The sequence below is a fragment of the Nematolebias whitei genome, chromosome 15, assembly GCF_014905685.2.
Source record: "Nematolebias whitei isolate Nwh7 chromosome 15, NemWhi1, whole genome shotgun sequence".
In the NCBI taxonomy this organism is placed as follows: domain Eukaryota; kingdom Metazoa; phylum Chordata; class Actinopteri; order Cyprinodontiformes; family Rivulidae; genus Nematolebias; species Nematolebias whitei.
The window spans coordinates 42969401-42991459 of NC_056512.1; the positions used below are offsets into that span (position 1 = coordinate 42969401).

The window sequence follows — 22059 nt, forward strand, 5'->3', positions numbered from 1 at the left end:
TCCTTTATAAAGATGAGGATAACTATTGGGCGTTAAACGCGTAGACACGTGCGCTCATTTCTCAACAGAATCCCAGGATCCGCTGCGCGCGCTGGAGTGACCATGGCGCGCTTTACGCACCGCAGGTAACCGGAGTTCTGGAGGCTGAGACGCTACAGAACATGGATTAAACCGGTTCTTCTCACACCTGCCGGGGCTGACATGGCGGCACTTCGCAGAAAATTCGGAGAGGACTACCAGGTGGTCAACACGAACCGGGCCACCACGTTTTCCGCTCCGGTGAAGAAGAAGCGCCAGCGGTTCGTGGAGAAGAACGGCCGCTGCAACGTGCAGCACGGGAACCTGGGCGGGGAGACCAGCCGGTACCTCTCGGACCTCTTCACCACTCTGGTGGACCTGAAGTGGCGCTGGAACCTCCTCATCTTCATCCTGACCTACACCATCGCGTGGCTCGTCATGGCATCCATGTGGTGGATCATCGCGTACATCCGGGGGGACCTCAACCACGGCCACGACGCGACCTACACCCCCTGCGTGGCCAACGTTTACAACTTCCCCTCCGCGTTCCTCTTCTTCATCGAGACCGAGGCCACCATCGGGTACGGCCACCGGTACATCACGGAGAAGTGTCCAGAGGGGATCATCCTCTTCCTGTTCCAGTCGCTGCTGGGCTCCATCGTGGACGCCTTCCTGATCGGCTGCATGTTCATCAAAATGTCCCAGCCCAAGAAACGCGCCGAGACGCTCATGTTCAGCCAGGACGCCGTGATTTCCCAGCGAGACGGAAAGCTGTGCCTCATGTTCCGCGTGGGCAACCTGCGCAACAGCCACATGGTGTCCGCGCAGATCCGCTGCAAGCTCATCAAGGTAAGGAGGAACTGAGAGGAACTGAGAGGAACTGAGGTCAAAGCAAGCAGCTGTCCGTCAAAATGTAGCTTTGATCTCTTTAAACTGCACATCATGCGTGGGAAAACACGCAGATTTCAATCTTTAACTAAGAGTTGTGTTTCCATAAACTCCAGCTGTGGGTTGGTGAGGCTGAACGGTTTCAAACTGGTCATCAGAGAGGAAAAGTTCTGGTCAGGTCCAGTTTCAGCTCTTCAGCTGGCTGGAGACAAAACTGGTGCACAGAAAATTATGAAGCTGAAACCCAGTTGGTAAAGTTAAAAGAAGCAGGTATGTAAAAGTTGCATCTTGCAAAACAGCTAAAACTGGAACATGGTTAGAAAAATAAAAGTTCGGCTAAAAGTAGCAGAACAGAAAACGAACTGTGGCAAAATGTGAGAAAAAAGTAGCTGAAAAATAGCTAAAAGTACCACAAAGGAGAGAAATGCAGCAGAACGGTTGATAAAAACACCAGATAAATGTCACACAGCAGGAAGCTAAAAGCTAAATGTAGCAAATGGCTAGCTTAAAGCTAAAAGTAGCAGAACAGAAAGCTAACTGGCAAAGTGTGTGAAAAAGTAGCTGAACGATAGCTAAAAATACAAAAAAGGAAATAAATGTAGCAGAATGGTAGGTAAAAATACCAGTTGATAGAGCAACAGGAAGCTAAAAGCTAAATGTAGCAAAGGGCTAGCTTAAAGCTAAAAGTAGCAGAACAGAAAGGTACATGTAGCGATATGCAAGATAAAAGTAGCAGAATGACAGCTGAAAGAGTAGGTAACAGCTAAGTAACACATCAGGACGCTAAAAGCTAAAGGGATATTTAAAGGTAAAAATAGCAAAAGTCCAGCTAAAACTTAAGAGAACAGTAAAAACTAAAAGTAGCAATAAAAACTAAATTAGAGTAAGTTTGCTGAAGCAGATTTCAAAGACAAAATAATTTTAAAATAACTTGAAGATATCACAATACATTGGGGAAGATATGGGAAAATGTTTTGTAAATTAAGTTAAATATTTTGAAAAGTATAAAACCATAAAGTCCCATCTCCTGGACGAGCTGAATATTTTGATTTACGGATGAATGAACAAAGTATAGAAGAAGTTAAAACCGTTAGGAGAATAAAAAACTGGACATCTGGTCCATAAACACGGCTCAGAGCAGATCAGGACGTTTCTGGAGGGACTCGGCGACGAGCTGCACGGAAACCCAGCAGACGGTAGAAGCAGCAGCCGCCTCACTGCTGCCGCGGGTTTGAATCCCCTCCGCTAATGACGAGCTCAGCAGATTTTTACAGCTGATGAAGCGCAGCCTTTACAACCGAGCAGCGGTGCAGGACATCACCCCAACACTTCCGCTTTTAATGATCATGGCAGAGACGCTTTCAGCCACGTCCATGTTCGGCGAGCAAAACGGGCCATGAAGGCAAACAGCGTTAGTGAGGAGTTCACGTCTGCGTTCCCCGCGCAGCTTAATGATGCGTGCGGGCAGAGAGGGGTGCCCGAGCTTTTCCACATTTACTACGAGCACGGAGGAGGTGCACGCTCCCAAAGGCAACCAGCTAAAGCTCGGGGTCATCATGACCCACAGCCGAAGGCGAGAGGCCACCATGTTTATAGCTGCGTCCATTTATCTGAGCAGTTCGTAAAATCTCTCGAGAGTCACAGGGAAACTGAATGAAACTTTCAGGAAGTTTTCACTGGATGAACATCAGGTTCAAGATGGCCGCCGTCAGCTGACCTTAGCAAACACAAAAATGACTATAGCTCTGCTAATTTAATAGATATTGAACTAAAATTTCACGGATGTCGTGTTTGACTCAACCTAGGTTGTCTGTTAGCAAAATATCTGATACGCCACTGAGTGGATTTGTATAAACCCTCAGAAAGCAGTTTTTGGCAGCACATCTAGGCGCATTTGGCGTAATTCTACTTTGAGAACAAAGTGAATTTAGCAGATTTTGAGTTGTTATTTTGTGTGGTTTAGGGATGCACGATATTATCGGCATGGTATCGGCCGATAACGATAAAGTTAAATATTGGATATCAGCCATCCCATCAAAATAACTCACCGATATAAAAGGCGCCGTTTTTGTACGACTGTTCGAGTGTTGTCGTGTTCGAAAGAGTAAATATCATGAATAAATTTGACATTAAACATAATCCAAGTTAGTGTTGCATCATTTTCAGCCCCATTTTTGGCATCTGCATTTGGTATCAGGACAAAGACCACGCAGAATAATGTAGTATTTTAATTCCACAGCAGAGAAAGCTGTGTAGTCTCCGTCAGTAGGTCTAGGGAAAAAAATATATAGGTATTAGTATCGGCCAAATAAGTTTTAACATATTGGATAAAATCCAATATTGTGCATCCCTGGTGTGGTTGTAGACGACAGTCGTTCTCAACACACACTTTGATGGTTAACAAATCACGCAACATCTCGTTATAGTTAAGGTTCGATCTAAACAGCTAAAACTGTGTCGTTTTTCATAAAACGAGTCCAACACTCTGGCATGAGAGGCGACACTCAGTAATATTAATTTTTCAAAGCAGTCAAGTCCAGGTTGTAAAGAATGCAGATGTTTCTCTCCTATAAAAGCAGCATTTAAATGAGGAAAGCAATAAAATGTAAGTGAGGATCGTGCGCTGAATGTAGCCAACCTTCTCAAACCGAAAGACGATTTGAACCCCAAAACGTTTCTACCAACTACGCACAGATTTTTTCTCTCGCTCTCAGAGGAAAACAAGCTGCTTCACCGTGCGCTCCTCCTTTTTCTGCTCCGGGCATTTGTGGTCTAAGCTTGTTCTTTTGCTTCAAAGAGTCTCTTACTGCAGCTCTGCCGAACACGAACCACAAAAAACAAACAAAACGAGGTGAGTCGCTGCAGAAACTAACACGCTCAGTTATTGGGACACAATAAATGTTAGGAGCTGAGGAGCAGCACAGTCCCTGTTTGGAGACGTTGTTGGTGGTGCTCTTGAGCTTCAACCTTCTTTCAATCACCGTCAAAGTTTATGTTCTGGACGGTGGAGCAGGTTTTACGTGTTTCTGAAAACAGACGTCTTAGATCCTTCTTCTTTCGGCTGCTCCTTCTTCAGGGGTCGCCGCAGCGAACTAACTCCCACGAAGACTTGGCCTGGATGCTCTTCCTGCCACAACCACCGAGCTGTGCTCTCTGTGTGGAGCAGAGAGCTGCTCTCCAGGGAGCTCAGGGGAGCCGTGCGGGCATTTCACTTTAGCAATTTTCATGTTGTCGGTCCAGGAAATTGAACCGGCGACCTTCCCTAAGACGTAGATCCCCATGGATTCTAAGAGTTCAAATTTAATAAATAGTTTTGAGGATTTTCAGAATCCTCGGCTGATTTTAACAACAGTGACTGAAGTCAAATTGTTATAATATTATAAGTTTGATTATGATGTTTTTCCCCAAAAAAGACAGGAGGTGGAGCTGGAGGTGGCGGAGATGAAGACGCTGGGGTTTGCAGTTGGAGACCAACATAAAATGTGTTGATCAGAGGGACAGCTCAGGGTTGAAGATGAAGTTAGAGGCTGGTTTGGAAAGGTGCCCGTGAGGAGGACCTGAGGAAGACCACAGAGAAGGTTCACAGGTGCAGAGGGTTGGTGTGACAGAGGAAGGTGGGATTAGTGAGACCGATTGCTGAATTGTATCGTTGTGGATGGAGTCTCACACACAGGTGTGCAATTTTCAATACGTGGCCACAGGTCTCTTTTGAGGAAAAGTCAAGAGTTTGTCATTCACATCAGATGTGGTACATGTAGTGGAACGAACTTGTGTACACAGGGTCCCATTACATCAAACAACAGCAAAAATATAAAGTGTAAAAAGAAACAGTAAATAAGGGTCTGAGATATAAACTAAGATATACATTAAACGAACGCTAAAAAAATTTTAAGATACATGCTAATCGCTAATCATGCAAAACAATCCACCGAACAGCAGCAGCACAAATCTCATAAGTTCTGTTCGGCTATAATTTACACGCTTAATGTGAGCACTAACATAAACTAGGATTTATTCAAAGCATGCAACAAAAATACAGAAACAAGACACCAAGAGTGAAAAATAAATAAATCTACAGCAGCATGGTCCCATTGGCACCATGACCGCAGCAGCTGCCCTCCCAGACAGCCCTCCAGAACCAGGTCCGGCAGACGGAGAACATCCAGGTTTCTACGCGGAACCGAACGGGTCCGTAGAGTTGGGTCCGTGCAGGCAGATGGAGGATCATGGAGACAGCCGCCATGACAGGCCTGAGCCCGAGGCTGGAAGGACTGAACCACGGGCGTTTTCAGTCATGGGCCCTAAACTCTGGAACAATCTGCCCATCAACATTCGACAGGCCACCTCATTCTCTATTTTTAAATCTCTCCTCAAAACACATCTGTACTCACTGGCATTGAACACAGTGTGATCTCATTTGGTATTTCGTTGTTGACGATTGTGTTCATCCATTTTGCTTTTACTCCCTGACGTCTAACGCAGGGTGATTTGATTTAGTATCTCATTGTTTCTCATTATATTTAATGTTTTTATGCTTTTATTCATGTTGCTGTAATATGTCGTTATTAATATTTGACGCTGTGATCTTTTTTGGTAAGCACTTTGATAACAGTTACTGTTTTAAATGTGCTATATAAATAAATGTGACTTGACTTGACGATGGCAGGATGGCAAGGCAGCGGCACAGAAAACTCCACGAGTGTGTCGCGGTCACACCCGCACTGTGGATGTGCACTGTAGGTGCACAAAAAGGTTAAAACAAAAACAACAGGAACAAAAAAAAAGATCAAGTTCACCAGGAGCCTGTGAAGCTGCGACTCGGCTGAACGCGGCCATCTTGGAAGGGGGAAAAGGTGCTCATGCAGAACAAGCTCAACAGCAGGCGGTGTGCGTTTTCCCTCCATGGTTACCAGCATTTCCAACCATTGAGAGATGGCAGCTTCAACTGGTTATGGGCCAGGAAGGAGTTCGGATAGACTGAGATGTTTTACTGGGGTGACCAGCCTTAGAAGATGAGCTGTGAGTTTGTTTGGATTGGAGGTGTTTTTAAAATGCAGAAACTCTTTTCTGGTTCCCCTCTGACTGGCTGTTAGCTTGTCAGTCCGGCCAAAATCCAACTCTTTGTTTCTCCAAAATGTGGCTGTTCAAAGAGCTCATTTCAACGGTGACATAATTTGTTCATAAACTTTCCACAAAACCGCACTTCACAAGATCTAAACTGTCACCGTAAGACTTGAGGACGTCTTTTTTCTTAAACTGCGTCTTTGAATAAATGGGAGGGAAAAAGAGTCGAGAAGACTTTTCCCAACAAAAAGTTTAAAATACATAATTATTCTTGTTTTAAACAGGCTGTGTCATGACGTGCTGAAGGGAAAGAAGGAGTGCAGGCCTCATTAATCTGTGCATCAGCTAAAACAGCCAGCGTGCTGCGTAGGACTGAAGCGGCAGGCTTTCACTCCGGCTGCAATTCAGAAACAAACCGACCTTTGGTTTTTAACTGGGTTTACGACCATCTGCCCACGCCTGAGTGCAGAGTTTTGGTTTCCCCTCGCTCTTTCGGTGAAACCCAGGAAGCCGTCGTCGGCCTTCTTGGCTGCGTTTTCGCTCAAACTGCTCACGCCTGCTGAGCCAGGCGACAATCTGCTGCTCAGCCGGTTGGTAGTGGAGACGCTAAAATAAAATGAAAAACAAAATCAAACTTCTTAAATCAGATTCACGGCATCTATTTTTCACTTCCGGTGGCAACATCTGTGGATTTTTGTCTCTTAGATAAAAAAATACTTCATTTTTCTTGCATTTTGAACATGAACCAAATATTTTATTTATTTACAATAATCATGTCTAAAAAAGAAGCAACAGATTGTTTGTGATGGACTGAAGGTGCACGAGTCAGAAACGGGCCGACGAGCTTCCATTCACAATCCCAGAACCCACGAGAGCCTCGAAAGTGATCCGTCCTCTCAAACTGGTTTTACTGGGAAGGTGAAGAAAACTAGAGAAACAGCATTTCCAGTGAAAATTCAGCGTGAATGATTTCTGCTGAAAGCTGCTGAAGAAGTTGAGACCAAGCTGGAAAGGTTTCATCTCTAAACTGTTCATCAGAGTCAGAGATTCTTTATTGTCATTCGATCGAAATTATGTAACAGGGTCCCAGTTACATCCAACAATAAAATGTAAAAGAAAAACAATGATAACATCCAGGATATGAACTAAGAAAAACATGAATTAAAAATACACTAAGCACGAAAAGCATAAAAACATTACGTCGAACATCAGCACGAACATGAGCACGAGTCTGTGTGAGCAGATGAGCACAGGGAAATAGTTGAATTTGATGAGCTGACATCAGCTGAAAGCAGGAAAATAAAAGCAGAAAGCAGCTGAAGTGTGGAGAAAAGGCTGAATTGAGCAGGATAAGCTGAAATAGGTAGAGAAGCTGAATAATAATAATAATAAAATAATCAGAAATTAATAAGGAAAAACAAAACGAGCAGAAAAAAAGCTGAAATTAGCACAAAAAAGTAGCTGAAATCAGCAGACAGGTGCTGAACGGAGCATAAAAAGTTGAAAGTATTAGAAAGAAGCACAAAATGTGGAAATTAGCAAAAGAATAGCAAGAAAAAAAAAGGCAAAATTAGCAGAAAATGTTCGAAATAGTAGCTGAAAACGCAGGAAAAAAACTGAATTTAACAGAAAAAAGCTGAACCAGAACAAAAGCTGAGTTGATCAATAAAAGGTTGTAAACAGCACAACGGGTGTGAAGAGAGCTCCATTCATTTTCAGTGAGGGAAAACATGGCCGAAAAGGCTGAATATTTAAAAATGTAAAAAAATCCATAAATACCAAAAGTCTCAGCAGGAACGCCCCGAATGAGCTGAACGTTTGGATTAATGAACAGCTGAAATAACACAAAGATTAAAGAACAAGTTGTGTGCTGAAAAACTTAGGAAAATGGATCTTTGTTGGACAAAACATGTTTATATATATATGTTTATATATATATATATATATATATATAACTGTATATGCTGTGTGATCTATTTATAGTATAAAGAAGGGATGGAAATCCTTTCTGTCTCCACATAAATATTGTGCAGATGGCTGCACAGTCACTAGAACCAGACTTGATTTCCATTTTTGTCCAAAAAAGAAAATATTAAAATTTACAATCAAACTGAAGAGAAGCTTGGATGTTCTTTAGCTGTTGATTAGAGCCTCTCAGGACCAGAAAACATGGAGTCTGGGCTGCTTACAGAATATGCACGTCTTGTTTCCTCAAGAAGCTTTTTTATTCCTATCAGGGATTCAAACCCTGCTCTTTTATTTGCATCAACATAAATTTGAAATGTGAGGTTTAGTCATGGAGGCTGAAAGATATTCACACATCGCCTCACCGATAATTTGGTTTCTGGAAACAACATGACCGAACGCAGCAGCCTGTGGATATTTTCCTCCTACGCACTTTTGTTCAAACACATCCAAGGTGTGCATCAGACCCTAATGTCCACATTTCAAGTTGGATTTTCAAAGACATCTTTAGACTCGATTATTGCAACAAGAGCGCTGTCATTTTACAACAACAGGATGCAATCTCTGCCCCCTCCTGACACTAAGAGACACACACAGGTTTTAAACATATTCAGTCCGGTTTAAATATTTTGGGACAAGTGCAGAGAATTTGAGGCGAGAAGTTTGTTGATAGTTCTTCATTTTCTACAGGATTAGAACCCGATGAAGATCTGAGCAAACAATGTTCTGTGAGTTTAGTCATTTTTTGGTAATTTGTTAAAAAAAAAAAAGGTCTGAAAAACCCGCCCATCCGTTCATTTTCACTTCTTTCTGAGTCACAGTGAGTTGGTGTATATCTTCAGCCGTCACTTTGCGAGAGGCGGGGGACACCCTGGACATGTCTCCAGTCCCTCACAGGGACAAACGACCACTCCCTCACACGCCTCGGGACAGCTAACACCAGTTAACATGCATGTTTTTGGTCCTTGAGAAAAGAACATGTACACGGCATGCAAAAAGGCAAGGAAGTGAACCTGTGACCTTCTCGCTAAGAAGCGACAGCTGTAATCACTGGTCCACCATGCAGCTCACAGAGAATTTTACATTTTAAAAATAAATACAAAAATTAAAAACGCATATTTAAACAGTAGTCCCTCATTTATCGTGGAGGATCCGTACCCTGAAGCCCCGCGATAAGTGAAAAACGCAAAGTAGGAATAGTAGTACAAGTAGTAGTTATGTATATATATATATATATATATATATATATATATCACACATTCTTGCAGTATTCTAACCAATCAGCTCCCTGCCTCCGGCTGCACTCTTGGTCACGACCACTTCTGTGCTCTGCACAGAGATCAGTTGATCAGCTGCAGGAGGAAGCTTATCCTGCAGCTCTGGGCTGCACAAAGGCGCAGCAGGTGCTAAATAATTTAAAATAATTTATTTTAAGTAAAAATTCCATGTCGATCATCCATCAACCGGCCAATTGTGTGTCTCGTTATTTTGAAAAACTGCGATATGAGCAAATCCGAAAAAAAAAAAAAAGAAGCGTGAAGTAGCGAGGGACTTCTGTATACATTTTAAAAACATCATTTGTTTTGTCTCAACATTTACACTGAATGCAGGCGATGATGTAATTGTCCGCGTTCCTCACAAAATACCTCCTGAACCACAGGACAGGTTTTAATGAAACTTTCAGGAACTAATCACTGGATGCACATCTGCAACAGAATAACTTGATTCAACAAGGTTAAACTTTAGCAAACACAAATATAACCATACCTAAATCAACTGAGGAGATATTGAACTAAAATTTGGTGTGGTAGTAGATGAGAGTCATCCCCAACTGATCCTCTGAGCTCCACCAACTCGTACAAAACGTTTGATTAAATATTGACATTCATGTCCACAGGTGATTTGCATTCATGTAAGAAATGTTTTTTGATTTATACTTGAGCTAAATCTTTTTTTTCCTAAAGCTGACCAAGAACTGACTGAAAATAAATGTTTTGTTGAAAGAAATATTTAAGACTAAAGTTGAACTGAAACCAAGTCGGACGTTTGTCGCTTCTTAAACAAGTTCCTCATCAATATTCAGGTGCAATGAGTGAAATTAATTACGTTTTCATTTAAAAGAGCTTTTACAAACAAACCCGGTTTCATGTCTGCCATTATTGTGCAAAGATATTACTCGTAGCATTTGTTGACGTATAGCTTCATCTGGACCATTTTCCCAAACAGCGCTGGATGAGATGATTAAAAAGTGTTTCTGTTTGCAGACGTTTGAGCTCCATGTTGAAAATCTGCTGAATTAGTTAGAGCAGCTTGTCAGATTTAAATAAAAAGAGCAGCTCAGCTCTGGGGGAGCGTGTGTGAGGAGCTTGGGCCCGTCAGTATTTACATACAGCCATCCGTCTTATAAATCTTAAGCAACAAAGACAGAAAGTGAAATGCACATTTCCCTCAGCTGGCCCAAGAAAACCCTCACGAGGGTGAAACATATTTAGTCTCTGTGAACAACCAGCATGAAAGTCCGTCTCCAGTGCAAATCCTGAAGGGCATGTGACTGAAATGCAAAAGAGAAAGAGGAATAATTCAATATTTTCTGGCAACACAAAGCCTGTTTACTCACACTTTATTACAGTTTGGGTCTGGGATGAATACAGCTCAGTGTTAAATCATTAAAATAAATGAAGCGGTTGAAGATGTAGGAAAGAAGGTGTTTTTGCTGGAAACTGACTCTCCGGGCTGTAAATGCATCACTGCTGCTGTTTGCTCCACCTGCTGCAACAGAACCATGAATTGAAACAGACGGGTGTTCCCGTCTCTCTGCAGGCGGTTTATGTAAACAAAACAGGCGTTCACTTCCTCTGGATGGCGTTAATTTATCCTCCACTTCTAATGTAAAAGAACATCTGTTATTTTTGATCAGGATATGTCTTTTAACCACCACATTTAAAAAGTTACCAGGACTGCTTTCCTCCACCTTCTTAAAACTTCTTTAAAACGTCTTCAGTTGATCCCAAATGCTGCCGCCAGAGTCCTAACTATAGATTTAGTAAATTCTTGAGCACTAGAGCCACCTGCACGTGACCTCTACTTGCATCAGAAAACATGGGACACTCAGAGGTTCAGGTGTAAAACCCACGCTGATGAAAAAGAATAGGACTTAACAAGAGTACCGCACATGGCACATTAGACACCCGTCTAAAAAACTATTATACAGCAGTCCATAGCCATGGCCCGGACAAGCAAGGACTTTGTATAACCTTTGACCCTGACCTTAGAGCTGGGTTGATGAAAGGATTTTGTAACACACTGTCTAATGGGGGCACATATGTGCATCGAGTTTCATTAAATTATCTTGAATTACCTTATAAGAAGTCATGGGCAAGACAAGTTTACAGACGTACAGACAAAGACTAAACCACAATATGTCCACCTTTAAACGGGCGTATAGTGAAAACTGGTCCAAATTTTCATTTCGCATGTGAACTCCAGTGGATACGTAGGAGAGGTTGCAAAGTGGGTACAATGCAGGCCAAGGCGGGTACGATGCGGGCAGCAAAATAATGTGCACAGCCTAGAATACAGTTTTGCAAACCATATACATAAACGTGAAAGTCCATGATCAATAATCCAGGTAAAAAAAAAAAAATCCAACAAAGTTAAGTCAGGTCCTCCTGACCTGTTCTGAACCACTTTGGCCATGGCTGCCTCAAACGAGTCGACAGGGGAGAGAGTGGACTCCAGAGACATTAAACTGGTCGGCCCACTATGTGAGTGTGCTACTTGTGGGACTGAGTTTGTTGTGGCTCCTCGAACTGATGAAGTCTTTTGGATGACAGATGAAACGTCTCAACAAAAAGAAACTGTCCAGAGGACCTGACTCAACTTTGTTGCATGTACATAAAAGTACTTCATTACTTTCAGAAACTGGTTACTCAGAACGTAACTACTTGGATCACTGCTTTCAAACATTTAGAAATGAGTGAGACCGTCTAATTAAAGTCAAAGTTTCTTTATTTGTCGTTGGTGGAATGAAATTGTGTACACAGGGTCCCAGTTACATCCAACAAAAGTATAAATTGTAAAGAAAAACAGTAATAAGATCTGATACAAACCAAGAAATATGCTAAACTAAAAATACACTAAGCACTGGTAGTACAAAAACAATACACCAAACAGCAGAACGAACATGAGTCTGTGTGAGCTGATGAGTACAAATGAACACAGCAGCATGAAATAAATCAGCAGTATAAGATCAGTAACATGAATAATCAGCAGCATGTTATAATCAAGTGGCATCATAGTGATTATTCTGGTTAGGGATTCATGAGTCTAACAGCCTCAGGGTAGAAGCTGTTCCTCAGTCTAGTGGTTCTACACTTATTGCTCCTCAACCTCCTTCCTGAGGGGAGTGGGGCAAAAAGTGTGTGTGCTGGGTGAGTGTGGTCCTTCATGATGCAGGTGGCCCTCTTCCTGCATCCAGAGGTGTAGAGGTCTGTGATGGTGGGGAGGCTGACTCCAACATCTTCTGGGCAGCCTTCACTACTCTCTGCAAAGCTTTTCTATTTATTTGCTATGTTGAGTTTCCAACAGTCTCAGGCCTGCGAGATCCTTTAGTCCTACTTTATCACGTAGCAACAACAGTGTCAAATGATGAACACATGAAATATTAGGTCATGCCAAAAATATAAAACGTCTCTGGGTGGAAATACATTTGTACGTAGGAAAATTTGATCTACAATCTGTCAAGTGTTTTCAAACGTATCACCAATAAACAGAGCTCTAGAATGACCAAACTGAGAAGGGTTTGAGATGGTTTGGTTCCAGACACTCGTGACGCTCCGTGGTTATTTGGAGAAAATTTTGTTTTGGAACATGTGAAACCTAAACGAGGCGGTGTGATGGTGGGGTGGCTGAGTGGTTAGCGCAGTCGTCCTCCAGTGCAAGAGCTGGGGGTTCGATTCCACCAGCAATCACATGCCGAAGTGTCCCTGGGCACTGAACCACTCATCGCCTCCGATGTGTGTCCCATCAGTGAATGAATGTGATAAAGCTCTGATTATTTTTTTGTAAATATCTAGTAGAGAGCTGCATGAACGGGTAAATGAGGCACAGATTGTGTTGTAAAGAGCTTCGAGTGTCTTGATAAGACAGAAAAATGTTATAGAAGTGCAGTTCATTTAAACAATCACAAATGCGTTGCTCGTTCCAAGAGTTTGGAGACATGAGAGAGGAAAACAGCTGCCTGGAGTTGAGTCTGGTGCTGGCTCAAGTTCAGACTGCAACTTTTTTAACTAATAATTGCATCAATTTAAAATAAATCTGTTTATGCTACTAATTTACTGTGGAGAAGGTGGTCTTGGATAATGCGTGGTTTAAAGCCAGCGTAGCAGCTTTGTCTGTTAATGTGGGATTTAAGGTTCAAGTCTGATCTTGTACAAACTTGTGTAAAAAGTTGTTTAACAGTTGCATCTTTTGTCATATTTATAGAAACGCTGGTAAATTGCTAGACACTACAGGAGCAATACAGGATTAAATATTTAATCCAAAAACCTTTTAATAAAAGAAGAACACTATCTGAAAACAACATGCTGAATGTTTTAGGAATTACTGGATTAAAAGCAGATTTTATAGATTAATAAAAGAGCATAGAGACAAAATGTGTGGCTCAGAAACTTTGAGGCAATTAGTTAAAAAAAACAAAAAAACATTTTCACCAAAATTATCTCAACATGAAAAAAATAAAGGAAAATGAAAAGACCGAATCGAATTTAAAAGTGGAACCTTAAATTATTCTCTAAACAGTCTGTAAAAGTAACACTGCTGCCTCACATGAGAGTTTACAGAATACATATTACATGTTATATGGCAAAGATTTAGTCACTTTTTCCATAAAATCAACATTTCTAACTGAAAAACTAAAAGTATCAGTTACAACAGTTTAATTTTTAACAACCTTTAATATGAAAAAACAAACTTTTAATAACCATCACTCTCGTGTTTCTTTTCGACCACATCCTCCCGTCTCCTCTTCTTTCCAGTCTCGTCAGACGCCCGAAGGCGAGTTCCTGCCTCTGGACCAGTGCGAGTTGGACGTGGGTTTTGGGACGGGTGCAGACCAGCTGTTCCTGGTGTCGCCGCTCACCATTTGCCACGAGATTAATCCCAAGAGCCCGTTTTTCGACTTGTCGCAGCGCTCCCTCTCCAACGAACAGTTTGAGATCGTCGTCATCCTCGAGGGAATTGTGGAGACGACGGGTGAGAAAATCTGTTCGCGTCACATCTTACTGCTCGCCACATTCCCTTCCTGTTCTCATTTCTTATTCTGTACGTATGAACATGGGTCCGTTTACAGCAGAACTCATAATCAGAACTCTGGAATCTAATTCTCCTTCTTTCCCCATTTGGATATTTAAATCGGATGGAAAACAGAACACACGTGAATGGTTCCCTGATTGAATTATGAGGAATATTTTATTCCTCCACAATCAGTTTATGCCCACTCTATGCATAATAAAAACCTGTGGTCATAGAAGTGCCACCATGATGAATGAGCCCAGGTTTCAGTAGCTCTGCAGCATTTCTCTGATGCCAAACGACAAACTACTTCCCAATCTCCCCGTCGCATATTTAACCGAATGACTCTTCCGTAAGTCCAAACAAATATCCTCACTTTGTCTTCAGCTCTGCCACTGTTGCACGAGGAATCGCAGAATGGAATAAACTCAGGAGGAAGGGATCAGCAGGAGAGCGGAGAGGTGGGCAGGCGGCCCAGTTTCTGCTCTGCTGCTAATACGGCTAATCTGTGCGAAGCCCGAAGTTTAACATCGCGGAGGGGAAAATCCTCTTGTTCTTTCAAGAGAACTTTTTACAAACAGCTATAACAACAGTTCACTGATGAAAAGGAGATAAAAATAAATGCGAGGAATAATAGTTCGATGTTGAGCGGAACAGACGAGATAACGACTCATAAAACAATGAGAGAGACAACAGACACATATGGAGGTCTGTTGGCGCTGTCCACATGGAAACGGCGTTTTGTGAAGACGCAAACATATTTTATTGTTTCAGTCTTACATCTACACAGAAATAGTGTTTTTAGGAGCCCCCAAAATGTTTTTTTTTTTTTTAACAAGTTCCAGAGTTAAAACAATCTTGCAATAAAGTTGCAGGTTTTTGTGTGAACAGTCAAAATGCAACACGTTGAAAATGTCTGTCACGGTTTGTAGACTTTGGACCCAGGTACGCAGACAAATACCAAGAGCTCAGAGAAAAACTCAAAACTTTAAAAAGGGAAAACAAACCGCGGCAGCAACAACAGAAACCAGGAGAAAAACCATGACACGGAGGAGAACCGGACATGGAGTAAAGGTCCACGATGTCAGACTGAAGAGGACCGAGATCTAAGAGTCTGTATGGACGGGGGCCGGTGAGCAGGGTGGAGACAGCTGGGCTTAATGATACCTGGGAACAGGTGAGAGTGGGCGAGGCAGGAGCTGAGGAGCACAAGCTGACTGAGGAAAAGTGATGACAGAGAAAAACACACACACAGAAATAAATACATTAATAATAAACATTGACCATAAAAGGAGAAACCTAATTAAAAAAAAACTTAGCCCCACCTTTGAGCTAACCTACGATCTAAGCTCGTCAGACGTAACAACAATGGCAGACTCCATGCTTGTGTTTGTGCTGCAGAACCTTCAGAACCAAGACGCTCAACAACAAAACCGTTGTTTAACACAAACTTCAGACTCGACTCCCAACAAAGACGAACTAGAAGGGTGAGAAAACCTTTTAGGTGTTTCTGTGCGGATGAAGACATTTCTAGAAGCGGTGGTTTACGAGGATATTTTTAGAAACGACAAAAGATAGTTTTGGAGAACCAGTGTTCCCATCGGGACAAGGCTTTCTGTTTGCTTTTAACCGCCTGAACAGCAAAAAAAGACTTCTGATTTTTCTGATTCAACAATTTTCAGTCAGGTCATCTGCACAGTTCCGTTCTTTTTTTTTTTCTGAAACGTTTCCCCTTCCATCCAGAAGGCTTCATCAGTCAAGGAAACACACAACACAAAACTGATTCATCCCCCAAACAGCTTACTCCAAAGTGGAACAAACCAGTTACGTTGTTTTTCTGATTCTCCAGCAAAACACAAATCTACTAATGTTTTATTTTTCTTCCTTTCAAACCAAAGCACATCGATTAAATACACTAATTTGGGCAAATCAAAGTGAAATTATTATTACTAATTAAATATGCTCTGTGATAAATGTCAGTCTTTGACTCTTGGGCTTAGCCTGATATCAAACGGAGTTTTAAACGTATTAAATGTGTTTATGTTGGAGCGGATGGAGCAAACTAAAAACGATTTATGCGTTATCAGGTTATAGTAAAAAGGAAGTAAAGTACTCCCTCGCTACTTCACGGTTCGTTTTTCGTGGACTCTTGCTATTGCGATTTTTCAAAATGAGATTGGACATGACACACTTGGCTGATTGATGGATGAGCCGCACGATTGGCGTAATTTTTTTTAATTTAAAATAAATAATTTAAAATAATTTAGCACCTGCTGCACCTGTGTGCAGCCCATACTGCAGGATAAGCTTCTGCCTGCAGCTGATCAGCTGTTCCCCAAGCAGAGTGGAGCAATGGGCGTGGTCGAGAGCACTTGCAGGTGGCAAAGAGCTGAAATCATGACTTTTAATTCAATTCAGTTTATTTATGTAGCACCAAATCACAACAAAGTTGTCTCAGGGCACTTTACAGGAACATTCACAGAAAAGCCAATTAGTAAAGTTCTCTATCTAAGGAATCCAGCAGACAAGTTGAATCTTGGCTTCATTGCAGTCTCCCATCCTGAGCAAGCACAGTGGAGACAGTGGGAAGAAAAACTCCCTTTTTAAAAGGAAGAAACCTCCAGCAGAACCAGGCTCAGGACAAGCAGTCATCTGCTTTGACCGGCTGGTTTGAGAGCTTTTAGAGTTTAGAAACATTGTTTGGAATATTGCAAGAGTGTGACAAGGGTTTAAAATGCTTTATTTTAGTATATATATATATATATATATATATATATATATACTAAAATAAACTACTACTTACTACTTGTACTGCTATTCTTACTTTGCAGTTTTTCATTTATCGCGGGACTTCAGGGTACGGATCCCCAGCGATAAATGAGGGACTAGTGTATACATAAAATTATTCAACATTAGCTCTTACAATAAGGTAATCTTAATCTTGTAAACATTAAACGTTTTAAAACTTCCTTCATTCTACATTTTTTATGCACACATATGAAGATATCAAAATCAGCAACACCTAAATGAACCAGTTTGTGTTCAAACTGAGGCTTTAATTGTCACCGAGCTCCTGAAACCTGGACTCGCAGCATCGTGTGGATCTGTCCTTCCATCGCTGAGCGTCCATCACTAACATCCTGTTAACAGAGCCAGTGACAGCTGCTGACAGAAAGTTTATAGAAAACCTTCAGGGATGTCCTGCTTGCTGTCTGCCCAGTTTTTTTTTGTTTTTTTTTTATAGCTGAAGGCTTTTATTTTTATTCAGGATGCTGTGAACATTATCCGGGTGGGTGGATACTCACACAATGCCTAAAAGATGAAACTAAAATGGCATGCCTGTCAAGCCAAGAGCCCACAATTGTTCCGTTCACTGGTGCTGCTGTTGTCCTGTGTCAGCAGTCAGAGGAAACAGCCTTTCTTCTGGTAAACCAAGAAAATCGAGCTGGAAAGTTAACCTCCACTCACTGTTGTAATTACAGCCAAGGCTTTGGGCTGAATTAGCATCAACATGATGCCGGGCTGTTACTTTCAGTGGACGGAGATGTGTAGAGATCTTGGAATAGCATCAGGCTCTGACATAACTCTGCACAAATCATCCCTGAGAGGCGCGCGATCAGACTCCCACTCTTCTGTTAAAACCACTGAGCTTATCAAAAGCTCAGGTTGGAGCAAAACGACAGGCTCAGGAAAATACTGACTAAGTTTATTAGGAGCCAAACTGGGACATTTTCAGTTGTGAAGACATTTATTTTATTAAAGTACAAAAAAAAAAAAAAAAAAAAAAAACGATATATTGAATCGCTAACGGTTGTAATTATTGAACAACATTATGTGATGAGATCACAAATTCTTAATGTTAAAATAGATGCTTAAAAACTCAAAACTTAAAATACCTCATCCAGCTGTTTTTTTTTTACAAAAATATAATGACTAATACCACTGCTACTGAAATGGTTTCACATATCAATAGATCTTTTTTTATAAATTGAGAAAGCCTTTACATTTCTGTTTAAATTTCTAATACCGTATTTTTCGGCCTATAAGTTGCATTTTTTTTTGCCCTGCGAATTATACGCCAAAGCGACTTAGTTATGGATTTTTTTCCCATATTTTTGAACCAATTTTTGTCTGAGATGTGATTGTTTTCATTCATTCTGACTGAAAATATAGAACATTACCATTTCCAGCCACTAGATGGCACTCGAGTAGTATGGCATGCTGTCGTGTCATGTAATAGGTAAAAGTAGCTATTAATGACACGGCCGGCTTGCCACAGCCTGCCACCTTCGTCCAGCTCACCTGGAGCAACCGTCAAATCAGCTTCATTTCGCTGCGCCGCCCCGGAGAAATGCAGCTGATTTGACCATTGAAGTGCATTTATCAAGTAAAAGTTCAACTGAGACACACCTTTACTATAATTTCGAGTCAACAAAAAATTATTTTTAAGTGTTCATCTTGTTAAATTCTTGTTAAAGTCCTCCTGTGCACGCTCCCGCCGTTTGGAAGCCAATCGATTTTTGGCACAACACCGGCCCACATTTCGGGGTTGTCAGCGGTGACGCGTAATAGATGTGACTTGTACGTCAAAGCAACATATTTATGGATTTTTCCACTTTATTAGACATATTTGGACAGATGCGACTTATAGGGCGGTGCGACGTGTACGGCGGAAAATATGGTTTTGACTAAATTGAACCAAATGATAACGTCTTAATGATGCTTTCCTTTAAAATAATGGGTAAAATATAATAGGAGGGAACGATGTGATTTTGTTTTCCTCCATACCAGTCAGAACTGCTGTTTTCACCTCATTTGATGGTGATTATTAAAACTGCTGGGTTCCTGTCACTCTGTAGGTATGACGTGCCAGGCACGGACATCGTACACCGAGGATGAGGTTTTATGGGGCCATCGTTTCCTGCCTGTCATGTCCCTGGAGGAAGGCTTTTTCAGGGTGGACTACTCCCAGTTCCACAGCACGTTTGAGGTGCCGACACCCCCGTACAGCGTCAAAGAGCTGGAGGAGAAGAACTCATTGCCCTCACCTCTGTCCACCCCCACCCCTGCACTGACTGAGGGCCACGGTGCCCGGCGTAACCGGGTGTTTTCTGTGGATTGCATCAACACTTCAGAAGATAAAGGCCGTCAGGGAAGAACTGGAGGTCGACTGCCGAGCAAGCTGCAGAGGATGAGTTCATCCGGGAAGGAGGACCTGCAGAGGAAGGTGCTGCTGCTCAGCTCACAGCACTCGGAGAAGGCCTGCAGCACGGGGGACCTCCCCCTGAAGCTGCAGAGGCTCAGCTCCTCACCCAGTCCCGGGGCGCAGAACCGCCTGCAGCTCAAGTCCCTGAAGGTGGGCTTTGAGCCCATGACGCAGTCAACCGGAGACCTGTATCAGCGCAGCACGCCAACGACTACACCACCAACTCCGGTTCCTATGCACAGTCCTCTCCTTTCAGCCGGGGGGAGGCTGGAGGACAATCTTCCCCCCAAGCTTCGGAAAATGAATGCAGACCGCTAAAATCCAAACAAGGGACAAACACTCACACAAAGAGCCACATGTGGACAGTTTCAGGAACAAAGAAGAAACAAAACAAAAACAAAACAACAATTTTTTTTTCTTTCTTGGGAGAATTTTACTGGAATTACTGTGATTTTGTGTTTCATAGATGCATTCATGCAGACTTTAATAAACACAAAACACCAAGAAAACACAAAATGAACGCTTACTGTGAACTTCACCATCCTGCAAGAGTTGTGCATGTATTCACTAAATCTAATGTTTAACTTATGCACCACTGTACTCAAGTCAATCCTAGTTTTAATCTAAATATATAAATTATATTATAAAAATAAATACTGTTGGATTTTCCCTCTTCTGTTTCATTTGCTGCCAGTTTATCTTTCGTCTAGAAAAGTCCCTCTAGATGTCATTACGTGTAAAAACTGCACTTTTTTTTCTAAATCCATATTAATGACTTTATTCTCCCTGACAGTAACTTTGGCCTCTAAGTCCAAGACATTTCACTCTTAACTGGAAATGGGGAATGATTTGTCCAGGTTGGGGCGACTCCTGGCCTCTGGTGGAGGAGTTCAAGTAACTTGCTCCTGAGTGATGGTAGGATGGAGTTGAAGATGTATCGTCAGACAGGAGCCTCCTCGGTAATGAGGGCGTTGTTTCGGTCGGTTGTGGTGAAGAAAGAGTTGAGTCAAAAGGCCAAGCTCTTGATTTACTGGTCTATGTTCCAACTCTCACCTGTGGTCAGGAGGTTTGGATCATGACAGAAAGAACGAGCTTCCTTCGAAGGGTGGCCGGGCTCAGCGTTAGAAGCGGGGCGAGGAGCTCCATCTTCTGGGGGGAGCTCAGAGTAGAGCTGCTCCTCTGCATCGAAAATAGTCATTTGAGGTGGTTTGAGCAGATGATCAGGATGACTCCTCGATGCCTCTCTTTGGAGGTTTTGCAGTCATGTTCCAGTGGTGAGAGGGCCTGGAGAAGACACAGCTCACTGGAGCGATTGTGTATCCTCTATGGCCTGGGAATGACTTGGTACCCCCCAGGAGGAGCTGGAGACCATCATGGAGGAGAGGGAGGTCTGGGTTTCTCTCCTGGACCGGTTGCCTTCGTGACCTGACTAAGCAGTTTAAGATGGAGATGACAATGAGTTTAATACAAATCAAACTAAGCAAAATCAAATAACTCAGCAAGTTAAAGGTCCAACAATATTTGAAGGTTTACAATTTTAGACCAAGATCTTCTTATGCTGAAATGGAACAAAGTTAAAGCCCTTTTGGTCAAACTTGTAATAGATGTTAGGCACAATCTAATGCAACATATGACCATCTGTTAGTGCTTTGAGTTTGTGTTTTGAATGACTCCCAGCTACTACCAGACCATGTTTGAGTTTAATGTTTGTAGAGTTTCAGCTCGTTTGGTGTTGGTGTCACTGGTGGAGGCCATCTTGAATTGGGTTGACACCAAAAGCTATGAAGCTGTAGATGTTCATCTCTTCATTTCTCTGAGTTTCATTAGGATCTATGTTCATGAGATATTTTGCTAACAGACAGGCAAAGTTGGCTGTATTAGGTAATGGCAAACAAAAATAAAAATCTTGTACAATCAGTTAGTGCTCAGAGTAAGTGTTGGGGAGCAGTCTCAGCTACTACCACACAAAACTTTAGCTCACTATGTGGAAAATTTGCTAAATTATAACCTATTTTGTGCTTGCTAAGGTCACTTAGCTTTGGCGGCCATTTTGACTTAAACTTTCTGAGAGTGTCATCAAAATCCGTCCACTGGTTCATGAGATATTTTGCTAACACTACAAACGCATAGGAAAAGACATTACCTTTGGTGGGGGAGATGAACACAGTTGAAATCCTAGTATCCATTACTCACTTTCTTTCATTAACTTATGTAATTCTACAAATAGTTGTGTCTTTTTTATGAATTTATTATTAGATTTTCTTTGAGGTTTCAGTTTTTAATTGTTTTTCATAAAGTACAAATACTCAAAGAAGGAGAAAAGGTAATGAGAACTGCAGATGGGGGAAGAAATATTAAAAACGTGAGGTATGTTTTCAAAGAGTAGCGTAATTACAGTCAGCCTTTGGTTCCAGAAAGTGAAGCAACAAACTCAAACAAAGCGGCTGGAAGGAGATGCTCACAGTGTTCCTCCTCTTATCATGGCAGATTTTTTTATTTAATGGTTTATATCTTCCTTTTACAATAATATGTTGTTAAAATAGTGAGAAACAGAAGAAATGGGGTCAAAAGTGACCAAAATACAAACTGCACCAAGCTGAGTTGATATTAAAGCAGCTGCCGCATGG

The 22059-nt window shown here is 41.9% G+C and overlaps 1 protein-coding gene across 2 annotated transcripts; it reads left to right on the forward strand.

Annotated features, from left to right (window-relative positions):
- Nucleotides 1-201: 201 nt before the first annotated feature.
- Nucleotides 202-19790, forward strand: LOC119421365 (G protein-activated inward rectifier potassium channel 1). Of its 2 annotated transcripts, XM_037688734.1 has the most exons (4): nucleotides 202-867; nucleotides 13971-14187; nucleotides 19086-19620; nucleotides 19675-19790. In XM_037688734.1, exons 1-4 carry the CDS (start codon nucleotides 202-204, stop codon nucleotides 19748-19750), a joined length of 1494 nt encoding a protein of 497 aa, XP_037544662.1. In that variant the 3' UTR covers nucleotides 19751-19790. The 2 variants fall into 2 exon arrangements, with proteins under 2 accessions (XP_037544662.1, XP_037544661.1); XM_037688733.1 differs by having other exon boundaries at nucleotides 19086-19790.
- The last annotated feature ends 2269 nt before the right edge of the window (nucleotides 19791-22059 follow it).